At 42.4% G+C, this 13970-nt stretch overlaps 1 protein-coding gene and 1 long non-coding RNA gene across 5 annotated transcripts in view; one reads left to right on the top strand and one right to left on the bottom strand.

The window, feature by feature from the left end:
• Positions 1 to 13970, top strand: part of CLMN (calmin) — a 93733-nt gene that overhangs the window by 64884 nt on the left and 14879 nt on the right. For 2 of the 4 annotated variants that reach the window (XM_039538645.1, XM_039538644.1), the window contains exons 2-5: positions 655 to 716; positions 5347 to 5442; positions 7726 to 7809; positions 11744 to 11836. In XM_039538645.1, the coding sequence (XP_039394579.1) occupies positions 655 to 716; positions 5347 to 5442; positions 7726 to 7809; positions 11744 to 11836 (335 nt within the window). Of the gene's footprint in view, positions 1 to 654; positions 717 to 2598; positions 2698 to 5346; positions 5443 to 7725; positions 7810 to 9776; positions 10089 to 11743; positions 11837 to 13970 lie in introns of those variants that run through there. The other 2 variants (XM_039538646.1, XM_039538647.1) reach the window with 2 other exon arrangements.
• Positions 5850 to 9850, bottom strand: LOC120405231. Its single transcript, XR_005598450.1, has 2 exons — positions 9616 to 9850; positions 5850 to 6016 (listed from the first exon to the last, which is right to left on the bottom strand). It is a non-coding gene; the product is annotated as an uncharacterized LOC120405231 (long non-coding RNA).

Here is a 13970-nt window from a genome sequence, read left to right on the forward strand (position 1 = left end):
AGACAGAGAGAGGTTTAGCACTTATTAGTTTCAAAATGCGCATGCAAACACCTTGGAGCATCATGCCACCCTGAGTGTGTCTGGGTCCTGATTATCCCACAAGTTGATCTGTATGAGTGGAACTGTGCTTGTGCAGAGCCCTCTTAACTGGAATAGAGCTCTGTGCACACAGAATGGGGTTACCTTTATGAATCAGCTGCTAGAATCTGGGTCTCTGTGGTTTTACATCCATATGCTTCAAAATGTAGCCGTAAGTGGTTTGCCCAGGGTCACACGCCGAGGCCATGGTATTCATGCTGAGTGGCAGGAGGGGTAGTTTCCCACAGTGCCTACCGTCTCAAATGGCTATGTATTCACAGCGGCTGGCTCCTCATGCCACTGCAGGGACACTCTATTTTTAGCATGCTAGTGGGATCAGAGCTAGCACAGATATGCCTCCTTGAGCTGGGAATTACACCCCCAACTCAAAGTGTAGACATACCCCATGTCAGAGCCAGGAATCAAACCAAGGTCTCCTGACTCACAGTACTGTGTGTGATCTACTGGCCACACAACTTCTTTATTGTATGGGGTTTGATTATTTTTTAATGCATTAGAAACTGCTGTGAATTTTTCCTCTTCTGAAAAATAAATTACCTACTTTTTTATTTGCAGTGGAGCGGGAAAATGTGCAGAAGAGAACCTTTACCAGGTGGATAAATCTACATTTGGAGAAGGTAAGGCCAACAAATACTTTTGTCCATTTGTAAAAATAAAAACTGTTCATACATCTTCCATAAATACCTCCATACTAAGATATATATACACATACCTGTCTGCTGAAAACATAACTTCTGCCTTACCCAGGCATATTTCTTGATTTCATGTACCTTCTGGTCTTATTTATATATACTGTTACTGTAAAGAGTTTTAGAATACAGTGTGCCTATATAAAATATAGGCCTGATCCCACTAGCTTCCTTTTGCTGGACTGGTTCCTTAGGTTGTACTGTACTGGAGCCCTGAAAAGAATGATCCTCCAGAAAAGAAAATGGTTGTCAACAAAAGAAGAGTTAAAGCTAAAATTACACATCTGTGGTGTGAAGGAAAAGTGGAAACTGGCTATATACTGATATGTAAGAACAACAACACAATGCGAAGAGTTTAAAAAGTGTCAGAATAAAGACTGGAAATTCAGGATTATTCTTATTTTAAAAGAAAATAAATAGCAAAGTTGAAACGTTACTTTATTTTGTGGGGAAGGTTGAGGGCATGTTCCTGTGTCGGCAAAAGGCGCTTTTCTGTTGCTTTGATTCATTGGCTGACTGAGTTTATTTGTTACATGTGTATGATTATTTAATGCTGCGGGGTGGTCATTATGTGATTAAATGTAAGTAATTGTTAGCGTTAGGGCACATGAAAATTTCTGTGTAGGAGATTTTTATTGTCTTTTTAAATCTAAAGAAATAACGGAGAAATAAATGTGTGTGGTTTGGTTGATCTGGGCATCACATTGGGAAATACATATTAGAAATTTGACAATGTCCTTTTCAAATTGGATTAGCAAGTCAGAGTTCTAAATGTCAGGTTTAAGATACATGCATTCCTTGGAACATGGCTCAGCCCTTCATCTCAGGTTGATAATTTATGTTCCTTGTGTTTTATTATTTGTGGGTTGGTAAGATGAGGTCTTTTCTGCGCTCTGTAGATATTAAAGACCTCATGGTGTTTTTCATAATGAGTCATTTGTCTCAATCTCCTCTGTGTCTCCCCCCATCCTCCCCCCCCCCACACAAACACATTGTGTTTTGGATCTGATTCTGCAACTCCTACTCACATTGAATAGTAGTTTCTTGCTTGAGTAGTCCCATCGAGAGTCAGACTACTCTCAGGAGTAAGCGCTACTCAATGTGGGAAGGTTGCAGAAAAGGAAATTATTATTACTAATGGGGCAACAGTGTGCTCAGTGCAGCACAAGACACACAACTACGTCTCTGCCCTGAAGAGTCTTCTGTCTGAGGGGGCTAATCCTACTCCCATTGGAGTCAATGGCCAAGCTTCAGGAAGTGCGGGATTGTGCTGTATGTGCTGTATTTGTGTGCAGTTTTTGGTCTAGTTGCCACAATTCCTGACAGAGGTGGCTGCATTTCAGTGGTGGTGTAGGTATGTGATTTGTAAAGAGCTTTCAGATAAAAGTCACTAAATATATTATTTCTTAAGAGTTTTGCAGTGTATGTTACTGAAGAGGTGAAAGGATCTTGTTAAATCTCATTGGAAATACAGAATAAGATTAGCAGTGATGTTTTGACCGAAAGACCTTTGGGAACAATCCACATTATAAATAGAAAATGTGTAATTCCTTTGTGCATTATACTTTAGGATTTTAAACTAACTGCAATTTGAAGGCTGTCAGAAATGCTTGCTGAGCATCTGGCTTCTGAAAAAGTTCTTTAATTTACAAAAGGAATTAGATCATGAAAAGGCTGCGGGGTGCTGTTAATTCTGCCATACCAAGCACATGAAGTCTTAGGAACGTTATGGGCACGTGGAGTGTTTTCTCTGGATTACTTACAATTTTTTTTCTCCCCTGCTGCAACAAAGCAAAACGCTCTTTGACAACAGCCAATGTCTGCTGTTGATGACGCTAGGTTTGCTGAAACTGTCAAAGTAAACATATTGAACTGAACGAGAGCATTGCCAGAACACTTCATGATGATGGTGAGATTTCCTGAAACTGGGGATATGACTAAAGGATGGGTATTTTGTTGCTTTGCTTTTACAGATACAAAAAACTTCTTTCAAGTGTCTTCTGTGACTTGGTGCGTCCTTATTTTCCACAGTGCAGATTCATAGACTTTAAGATCAGAAGGGACCATCATGATCATCTTGTCTGACCTCCTGCACCTTGCAGGCCACAGAACCTCACCCTACCACTTCAGACCCCTAACCTCTGGCTCAGTTACTGAAGTCCTCAAATCATGGTTTAAAGACTTCAAGTTACAGAGAATCTACCATTTACGCTAGTTTAAACTTGCAAGTGACCCATGCCCAATGTTGCAGAGGAAGGCAAAAATACCCCAAGGTCTCCTCTGTCAATCTGACTCAGGGAAAAATTCCTTCCCAACCCCAGCTATGGCGATCAGTTAGACCCTGAGCATGTGGGCAAGACCCACCAGCTAGTCACCTGGGAAAGAATTCTCTGTAATAACTCAGAGCCCTCCCCATCTAGTGTCCCATCACTGGCTGTTGGAGATATTCACTGCTGTCAGTTGCAGATCGGCTCTATGCCACAGTGAGCAGTCTCATCGTACCATCCCTCCATAAACTTAGCAAGATCAGTCTTGAAGTGACTTAAACGTTTTGCCCCCCACTGCTCCCCTTGGTATGTGCCCAGTTTTGGGAGCAGCAGGTTACTCACAACCCCCGTAATGAAGGAGTTGTGGATGCTCCACACATTGCAGGTTTCGGTCCTTCTTGTGTTGGAAGTTATAAAAGAAGTTTTTGGTTCAAAGTGGGTTATTGCTTTAGAAACTAATATCTTTCTCAGACCCATGGGTAGCGTTGAATAATAGTTTTTGGCTGCATGGGAGGAAGACTATTCACAAAAAGGCCCAGTTCCAAATTGCCAGAAGTTGTGCTTAATCAAACAGTAGTATGCAGTCCAACCAAAGAAGTAAAGAAGTGTCTCCTTAGGGATGAATGAGCACGTGACGCCCAAACGGAAGGTAATTTCTGCAGCTGGGACTGACTCTGAAGGAGTGAGCAGATTTGGCTGTGTGCCTCACAGTGCACACATCATGAGACACCTCTGTGAGTGGAGGAGATGGTTCCCTTCGGAGGGCTTTGCAGGAAAAGGAGAGCTGCTATATATGAAGTTGTCATGTCATTTTAAATATATTCAGTATACTTGGAAGTATAATGGCACCAAGGGAAACTTTACAGCATAAGCAACCGAATACTGACATTGACCTGGACTGTAATCTTCCTTATCCCAAGGTAAAGCAGGAGTAACAGCACTGATGTCTATTAGAATGACACTGGCGTAAGAGATCAGAATCTGGCCCTTGGCCTATCCAGTACTTACATAGGGCCGAGCCCAGAAGTCTATATGGCTAGAGTCTGGTTTTTGTTACATTGATGTAAATGTGAAATAACTCTGTTTAGACTCCAACATACTGGTGTAATGAGATCAGAATCTGGCCCTCAGTTTTCGCTCAGTCCTTACTTGGGCAAAACTTCCACAGATGCTAATAAGAGTTTTGACTGAGAAGCGGAGGAAGAACTTCAGAATAGAGCCCACAGTGGATAGAAATATATCATATTTATAAGTTTGCGGACAATACCAAGCTAGGAGTGGTTGCAAGTGCTTTGGAAGACAGGATTAAAATTCAAAATGATCTGGACAAACTGGAGAAATGGTCTGAAGTAAATAGGATGAAGTTCAATAAGGACAAATGCAAAGTACTCCACTTAGGAAGGAACAAGCAGTTGCACACATACAAAATGGGAAATGACTGCCTAGGAAGGAGTGATGCGGAAAGGGATCTGGGGGGTCATAGTGGATCACAAGCTAAATATGAGTCAGCATTGTAACACTGTTGCAGAAAAAGCAGACATCATTCTGGGATGTATTAGCAGGGGTGTTGTAAGTAAGACACAAGAAGTAATTCTTCCGCTCTACTCTGCGCTGATTAGGACTCAGCTGGAGTATTGTGTTCAGTTCTGGGTGCCACATTTCAGGAAAGATGTGGACAAATTGGAGAAAGTCCAGAGAAGAGCAACAAAAATGATTAAAGGTCTAGAAAACATGACCTATGAGGGAAGATTGAAAAAATTGGGGTTGTTTATTCTGGAGAAGAGAAGACTGAGACATGATAACAGTTTTCAAGTACATAAAAGGCTCTTACAACGAGGAGGGAGAAAAATTGTTCTTCTTAATCTCTGAGGATAGGACAAGAAGCAATGGGCTTAAATTGCAGCAAGGGCTGTTTAGATTGGGCATTAGGAAAAACTTCCTAACTGTCAGGGTAGTTAAGCACTGGAATAAATTGCCTAGAGAGGTCAGTGGAGATTTTTAAGGGAAGGTTAGACAAACACTTCTCTTGGATGATCTAGATAATACTTAGTCCTGCCTTGAGTGCAGGGGACTGGACTAGATGACCTCTCGAGGTCCCTTCCAGTCCTATGATTCTGTGATTCTATAAGAAGCCTCCTCGTGCTACAGTAATACAAATAGTAAAGAAGAAGAAGCATCCCTGTTTTGTAAAGTTCCACATATTTCCTTCAAAAATAATGATGATTTACCAAGTCCTGCTTTTAAAAGATTATCCAGCACTGTCCAGATAACACTACTTCCTTTCCCCACAGTGCAATCCTCCTCTGGAAGTGAAAGATTTGTTTCTTGATATTCAAGATGGGAAAATCTTGATGGCTTTGCTGGAGGTGCTGTCGGGGCAAAATCTGGTATGTATACAAGGATGAAAAACCTGCACATAGTATAGAATTATCCTTGTGTGGGTACATGTGTGAACGTGTAATAGGCCAGATTCTCCCTCGCACAGCAGAGTAAGGGAGAGGGTCACATCAGTGAGCCCAGTACAGTTCCCTTATCTGTGGGTTGGCCTCCTGTGGTCTAACTTACCCCCACTGTCATGTGGTCCTTACGGGACCTTACACTGGTGAGGGACCAGCGTAAACTCCTTTACCTCACAGGAGTTTTGTGAAGCTTTTATTAATGTTTGTAAAGTGCCTTGAGATCTTCTTCAAATGGAGGGTACTGTGGAAGGGGCAAAGTATTTTTGGTAGAGCTGTATTTTTTATTTATAAATTATAGTTTTATTTTTTGGTAGATTTCACTAAACCAAAAGATCTGTGGCTTAATGCATGTGATTTATTTTCTGAAGTAGCCCTTGGTTTCCGTCCTGATACCTTGGTTCAGATTAGTTCAATCCCTCTGGTATGTGGAGCTATGTGTTTCCAGATTTTGACCTTGCTGGCATTTATTACCTTGAAAAACTGTGTTCAAAGTTCCCAGTGCCTGGAAAATAGAAACATCCGCTATAGACACAGGCAATCAATTACAGATGGTAATCCTCTGCCCATTTTAACTGCTTGGTAGGTCTTTTTGTTCATACTTGCTAAGTACCAGATTTGCTCCTCTTATGTGGATGTAACCCTGCTTTGTAAGTAAGAGTAGAAATTGGCCCCACGATCTGCTCCACATTACAGGTGTAATTGTGTTCTCATAATCAGCTGGTGAAACTTCCATCTGAATTGTGTACAGAAAGCTTGAGAGTTGTCTGCACACTGCTGTTTTTGTGTGTCACCAATTTTGTGTGTCCACACCTATCATCCTGTCTAACTGGGTGTGTATTAGTGCAGCCTGGGGAAATCTGTGCTGCTCTCTCACACTGACTCAGCAGGGGATAGAGGTTTTCAGGGCATGCACACAGAATGGCGTGAGCAACCTGTGTAGCAATGCATCCTGGGATGTCCTACTGCACAGGTAGCCTGGAGGAAAGAGAATTGGCCAAACAGGTTACACAGGCAGAAGTCTAGCCACGTAACAAAAAACAGTACACCAAACTGGAGTTACAAGGCCATGGGGCAGCTAGCAGCTTGTCTTCACACTTCACTGCTAAGAAAGGTGCGTTTTTTACCTTGTGGTAACTGATGTGCATGAGCTATCCTGAGGTAAAAATACAATGAAGACAAGGCATTTAGTTTTATCATGAGATAAATGTGCCAAGGTCAACCCCAGGCTGTCATGGTAAAACTACAATGCTGGTCTTCATGTGTTTTACCTAGGGCTAGCTCATGCTCATTAGTTACCTTGAGGTAAAAAGTAGGGCTTTTTTAGCAGTGAAAACAAACCCTAGATCTCGGGCAAGGGTGAAATGCTGTTAGTTGCGATGATTATTAACTAAGTCTTGACCATATCATGTGCGGACAAAACCTGTTTAGAACCGGTCATGCCACTAACATTATAAACTTGGTTAAAAGATAAAGTGTAGACCAGTTTTTCTCAACATTTTTTGATACCAGGGACTGGCTTACTACCTTCCTAAACTGTGTCAGGGAGATAGCAGGGACTGGCGCTAGTCCATTAACAGGTCACGGAGAAACACGGGTGCAGACAAAGCCTAAATCAGGGGTCCCCAATGCGGTGCCCGTGGGTGCCATGGCGCCCGACAAGGCATCTAAGTGCTCCCGCGTACTGGCCGGCGGACAAGTATCTGCCGAAATGCAGCCGACAAGCTGCTTCATCCAGAGGCATCGCTGCTGAAATGCCACCGATTTTCGGTGGCATTTCGGCAGTGACGCCTCTGGATGGCGCTACTTGTTGGTGGCATTTTGGCGGCAACGCCTATTGACGTTGCCGCTTGTTGGCAGAATTTCGGTGGATGCTCGTCCACCGCCACAGTCCTCCACCAGACGAAAAAAGTTGGGGACTACTGGCCTAAATGATTAACTCACTAAGCTATGCACTGGCCCTTTTTCATGACTGATTCTATCACTTTGCTAGCCACTGAAGTGAAGACAGTAGGGATGTGGGGGAAGGGTGAGGGTGGTGGTGATGTTTTTTACACTTGCACAATGTCTTAGAGATTCTTAGATTCTGAGACCAGAAGGAACCATTGTGATCTGCTCTGTGCTTTTTTTCTTCATGTTAAACAATCACTTAAATAATCCAAAGTGTTCATCACTAGTCTGCATTTTAAAACAATATGTATTTCTGTTTTCTAGCTGCATGAATATAAGTCCTCAACCCATCGTATTTTTCGGTTGAACAACATAGCTAAAGCACTGAAGTTTTTGGAGGATAGTAATGTAAGTATTTCCAAAGCTCAGTCTCAATTTCATACTTTCCTCAGTATCTGTTGCAAAGATAATTGCACCTAATTTTCTACACAGCATGCTCATAAGAGGAGTGCACTGACTGAAAAAAGTTGTGCCGTGTTTAACAGCAAGGCTAAAATACCACACAAAAATGTAGAAGAACACCTACAGAGTCTAAAAAACAAGGATTATGTTTTCATTTTATAATGTAAAAAGTTCAACAGGATTAAAGGATCAGGAGACCAATATTAAAAGAAAATAACTAGAAATTCAAGTAATCTTTACTGAATTGATTCTAAGTGCCTTGATTTCAGTTACTTTGAAGGCAATAATTGACTTCTTTCTTTTTTCCTTTGATTAAAAGTATTTTTAGTATCACAAGTTCTGCATTTCTCTACTTAATTGCAGCAGCAGCTGATCATGAGTCCAAGGCAGGAGAAAATTAAATCTGGAAAAATTAGATAATAAATATATAACTTTTGCAGTCAAAACAGTTTAAGAGCAGACTTTCTTCTCGTGCCACTTTTACACTAGTGCAATATCACTGATTTAAGTGGAGCTACTAATTTACACTATTGGCCCAGTATTTTAAAATGAAATAATCCACACTGATTTTTTTCTTCCAGATTTTTTTTTACGTTCAAGTGTTATGGATGTTTTATGAAAATATTCTCCACTGCTTATAAGATCCAATATCTCTCTGCCATGTTGTAAGTGATGGTGGAAACATCCAAGTCCCATGCTACACTTTCTCTGTCATGATTCCTGTATATCACATACCCCAACTCTTTTTAATAGGTAAATTAACCCTATAATAGTGAGACTCCCTTTAAAGTGTCTCATGGTGAGATGGAAGGGTGGCAGCATTCTCATCATACTGCAGACCTTTCTTTCTTCAACTCAGCTAAATCTGCAGCTCCTCAAATGCTGCACCTATTGGCCATTGATTACACAGATACAGCCGCTAACTTTATGCTGGAAGCCAGTCGCTACTTGTCTACAGTCCGACCACCAACCTAACTCTCCTTGCTGTTCTGTGTCTCTGCCCTCCCAGATACTGTGTCTCTTCTGTTCCACTCCACTGCTGCCCAGGAGCCATTTCCCTAGACCACCCACTACTGAATATTGGGCCAAATTTTGCTGTCATCTATGCTGGTGTAACCCCATTGATTTAAAAATATATTCTACTCCAGATTTAGAGCAATATAATCAGGCTCTGTATATTTTAAAACAACACATTAGTAGCATGTGCAATAGGTTTCATTTAAAAAAAAAAACATTAAACAGAAATTGCCTTGTCACACTGTCTCCCGTGTTACTCTCTTCCAATGGCTATATGCACAGAGTAGTAGGCATGAGATGAGACAAATTAATATGGAGTTATGTGGCCTCCTATTAAGTGGTGGAACACAGAGGATTACCCCATAGTGTTAAAGAGCTCTTGACAATCAGTGTGTATACAAGAAGAGTGAAATAATAGAAGCCTGTACAACAGGTTTCTTAAAACAAATACCGTTTTTAAACAGTAAATTCAGTGCCCTAATTCTTCTGTGTTTAATGTATGTTATGCACACCACAGAATGTGACTAGGTTAAGAAAGGGAAAGGCCAAATCATGCAGTCCTTAGTCCTTATTAAGGCAAAATCCTATTTCTTTAGTGGGATTTGTTGCCCGTGAGTATTTTGCCTCAGTAAGGACTGCTGGATCTCCAGACCATCTGCTCCACTTCCATGAATGGAGAGGATCTTGGCTGTGGGAGAAAACACTACTTCTGCAGTATACTCCTTTGTCACTGACCCCATGGCAGCTCCTCGGTGGCTTCTCTGCAGGGTTAAGCTTTGTGGATACAGAAAGGGCTGACTGGGGAGATGACCCATCTTTGTGAAGTCATCCCCCTCCAGCTTTGCAATAAATACACAAGTAAGCCCATCCTGGCTGACAATTCAGTCACAAAGCCAGTCAACACCCAGGGGCAGACTGAAAACACCTCTCTTCCCATGTTGCTCCACCCACTTATAGCACTAAATTCTACATATGCTGCTGTCATCACAGTCTACACTACCCTGTTGCTAAGGGCTGTTCTATGTCATAGTCTGTAACCCACTTACAGAATCTAAAGGCAGAAGAGAGTGGGTAGAGCTTTCCTGAGGCACAATCAGCCTTTTAACTGCCAATTTGAAAGTCAAATCTATGTTGATTGTTTCCATAAGCGCGTAGGTGGCTAAAACTTTACAACTGAATGTCATCTGTACAGGGATGGGTTGACAAAGGTAAGCAGCAATGACAGACAACAGCTGATACTGGAAGCAGGCCAACAATAACCTCCAGCTGAGAGCTCCCACCTTAGACAAACTGGCATTTAAAAAATGCAATAGGCCTAAAAAATTGTCCCATACCATCTATTTTGTTAGAAAATTTGAATCTTGAAATATGACAGCTAGAGGAGTCTTCTTACTGGGATAGCAAACTATTCTGTAAAACACAGGTTCCAGTGCTATTTTAATCTTATTTCAGTTCAAACCAAACTGGGAGTGAAGGGTGGTGAGGAAAATGTTGGCAAAATGCCTTGGCTACATGGAGCTAGAAGTTTATTTAGTAAACCACAAATGGGGTGGAACCTGTCTCAGTCTGCAGTTCTGTAGGGTAGTGGGATAAAGTGATTCACATGAATGATATTTCTGAGTGATAAATACAGACTATATACCTGGCTTTAAATCAATCAGGAGGTCATTTGCAATATTGACAACTTCCTTGCTTCCTGCTCTGCTACTTTGCCAACAACAAGGCAGCATTGTCTAAATGAATAATATCCTGGTGGTGTTATGTGAAAGAAACCACAATGTGGGAACTTTGGGGTCTGCTAAGATTAGGCAAACCCAGCAATTATTCTAATTGATCTTGTCAGAGATCAGCGATAAACTCTTTAAGAAGCCATAAGGTAAAGTGTGGGGAAGGGAGATGCATGTTAAAAAGAAAAGTGAAGTCTTGGGAAGCTTTATTTTCCTTTGCACAGAAAGTGATTTCAGATCACATTACCCTTCCCTCGAGTTTATACTGTATTTAATCCAAACTGTCTGAATTTTGAAGTGGCCTCATTCCTCACTATAAGTGTAGAAAGTGTAATGAGATATGCAGACCCTTTGAGGCTTACAAGTGGAATCCTTCTGAGCCAGAACAAGCCCGTTCCAAGTTTGTATGGAAGAAATACCAGTCTGAGAGGGAAGGAGATGCTGACACTGATGGGGAGGAAGTAAAGTCTCAGGGAAGTGGTACTGGGTTTACACTTGCTCTGCTGACCCTGGCTATAGGGACTGAGGCTGGAAACGATCAGTGTGGGCTAGGACTTACCCACTTCCTTCATGGTGAGAGACAAGGTTGACTCTTGATAGTTACAAGCTCTCCTCTCTCTCTGAGATCCATGAAAACAGGGTGGGGCTGGGACTTGTAGTGCCTCCGTGCAGTCATATGTATAACCCTAATTCCTAGTAAAGCTTGCTGGGAAATAGGGAGTGTATAAAAACAGCATCTTCCCTGCAGATGAGAGAAATCTGGTAGCCCAAGTGGTCTTTAAAGAAAGGAGTAGGCCAGTAAATATATATATATATTCCTTATGATGTCTAACTTTTGCAGTCATTTTCCTTGTAATGACTTTAAGACAGATGCCTCTGAAGAGTGTCCAGAACAGCTCTGGAGACTGTGTGCAATTTTTGATGCCTTTATGTACTGGTTTAAAAAAAATGTTACCCAGTCAAGGACAATTTTTTGTTAGCTCATTCCAAGAACTGACTCTTTCTTGGGATGTAGAAGGGTTCTGTGACTGTCCTATGTCTGGGTTTGAGCTGATGCATTTTCTACATTTAAACTGTGTTTCTTATGTAATCTATGTATACAGATCCTCTTAAGCTTATAACCTACTTTTCTATAGGTAAAACTGGTTAGCATTGATGCAGCAGAAATAGTGGATGGAAACTCTTCTCTGGTACTTGGACTAATATGGAATATAATCCTGTTTTTTCAGGTAAAACCATTTATATGCTGTAATTACAAGAGAACTACGTCTATAAAATCATTCAGTTCCAGCAGAATACTGACCTATATCCATAAAGACAGAAATAAAGCACAGGGGGATTGATCGTTCTCTAACTTACATCAGTTTTATACCTAGTATCTCAACTCTGATCTAGAGGTGTCACCTGTAGTAGTGATCTACGAGTCTAGGAGCCTGACTTCATCTTCCAAGCTGCACCATGGTCTCTCCCTGTGGCTGAGCATTGTGGGATGCATTGCAGAAGCTCAGCTACAGAGAGGAATTGGTGCATCACAGAAGATGTAGCCTAACCAGGGCCCAGAGTGGAGAATAGGGGTTGAGGGACCTAGAACTACAAGTACAGTGAAGCAACACAGTTGCTAAGGACTTGTCTACACTACGGGGGCTACATTGGCATACACCTCTCTGAGTGACAGTAACTAGGTCAACGTCAACATTCTTCCATAGACCTAGCTGTGTCTATACCAGGGGTTAGATCAACACAGTTGCAGTACTTAGCATTGTGATTCACACCCCAGTGACGCAGCTTTGTTGATCTACATTTTTAGTGTAGACCAGGCCTAAGGCAGATGGTAAAGTTAATGTTGACCCGAAATGAAACACTTTGTTCTGCTTGAGTGATTTTTTTCTCTGTGTAGTGCATTTCAGGTTGTGCATGTGCTCCAAGCACCCAGAACTGGACATTTTTCCCTAGCAGTATTCATCTGGTCTACACAGGCACCCCCACTCTCCTCCTGCTCTACAATGTAGGGACAAAGGGGGCTGCTGGAGTACTGCCATCTTAGTTCCTTCTCACCTCTTGTGATCTGAGATGGAGCTTCAGTGTCCATGCTGGCTTCTTCAGGTTCTCTCTGTAAATAGTTTCTTTAAAAAAAGTCTATGTTTAGTTTGTTCTTTAATATAGTTACTTAGGATAGATTTAGGGGTTTGGTTCCCTAGTTTGGAACCCCCCACACCAGGATGTATCTCTTCCCCCACATCCCCAATCCAAGGAGAACCAGATTGCAGGACAGTGTGCCAAAGATCCCTGGCTTTAAAACTACGATATGTGCCACAAGCCCTTCCGAGTCACAGACCGTCACAACACCTGTCTCTACTGCCTGGAGGAAGCGCATATCCCATCCAGGTACAGTACCTCCAGGTTGTTCCCAAGTAGGACTAAACTCCTGGAGGTGAGAACAGCCTCTGACCGTACAGATTGCCTGTATATTGGCCTGAAGAAGGTAGGAGAGGCCCCACTTCTTCAGTCCTGGGTGGTTCCAAGACTTCCACCCCTCTTTTGGCTCAGAGAGACTCTAGAGAGCATAGCCAGGACAAACACAGGTAGTGGGAGGGGAAAACACAGGGGCTTCCCCAACAGCAAGAGGAAAGGTTCCCCCCCTCCAAGCCCTCTGAGAAGAGGCAGAAGTCCACATTCCAAACCAAGTCATTGGAGCTTCATGCTCCAGAGCGGGATGGTCTGGTACTGGGAAGGGCCGTACTGGGATTTCTTTGAAGGGCAAGACTTCAGCTCCTTCCAGTACCAGGGTTGGAACTTGGGCACCAAAATCTACAAATCAGTGCTGCTGGTGCCATCTCCCTCAGTGACTTGGGTTACAGAAATGACTTCATTGACTTTGGCTTGTTTCTTGGCTCGAGATAATCTCTTGGTATTCCTGGAACCAGAATCTCCTCAGCTTTCCAGAGCCCTGCACCAAGTACTGGGGACTTCAGCTGGTACTGAGCTCCCTATGGTATCTCTCTTCACCCCCAACCTTGAGTACCAGTTAAGCCAGACTTGCACCGGTACCATCAACTAGCCAAGGCAGGTTGTGGCTGCCTCCTCCAGTACCCAGAGCTCCTCCACTGGATCTGCAGTCCTAATCCTCGAGTTAGAAAGGACTATGATTGATGCCCATCTCCAGAATATGCCCTGACGGGTTCCTAGAGATTGTCAGACAATATGTCAGGAATCTTCAGCATATTTCACCTTTTAACTGAGAATTAGGGAAGGATTTACCGCACCAACCCAGTCATGCTTCATCTGAGGGCATGGTGTTTGGATGGAAGTTGGAGTTAGAAAAGCCTATTGGCTGATGTCCGGGCAATCCAGAGCAGTAGTAGG

This window comes from Mauremys reevesii, linkage group 4 (assembly GCF_016161935.1).
Source record: "Mauremys reevesii isolate NIE-2019 linkage group 4, ASM1616193v1, whole genome shotgun sequence".
Lineage (NCBI taxonomy): Eukaryota > Metazoa > Chordata > Testudines > Geoemydidae > Mauremys > Mauremys reevesii.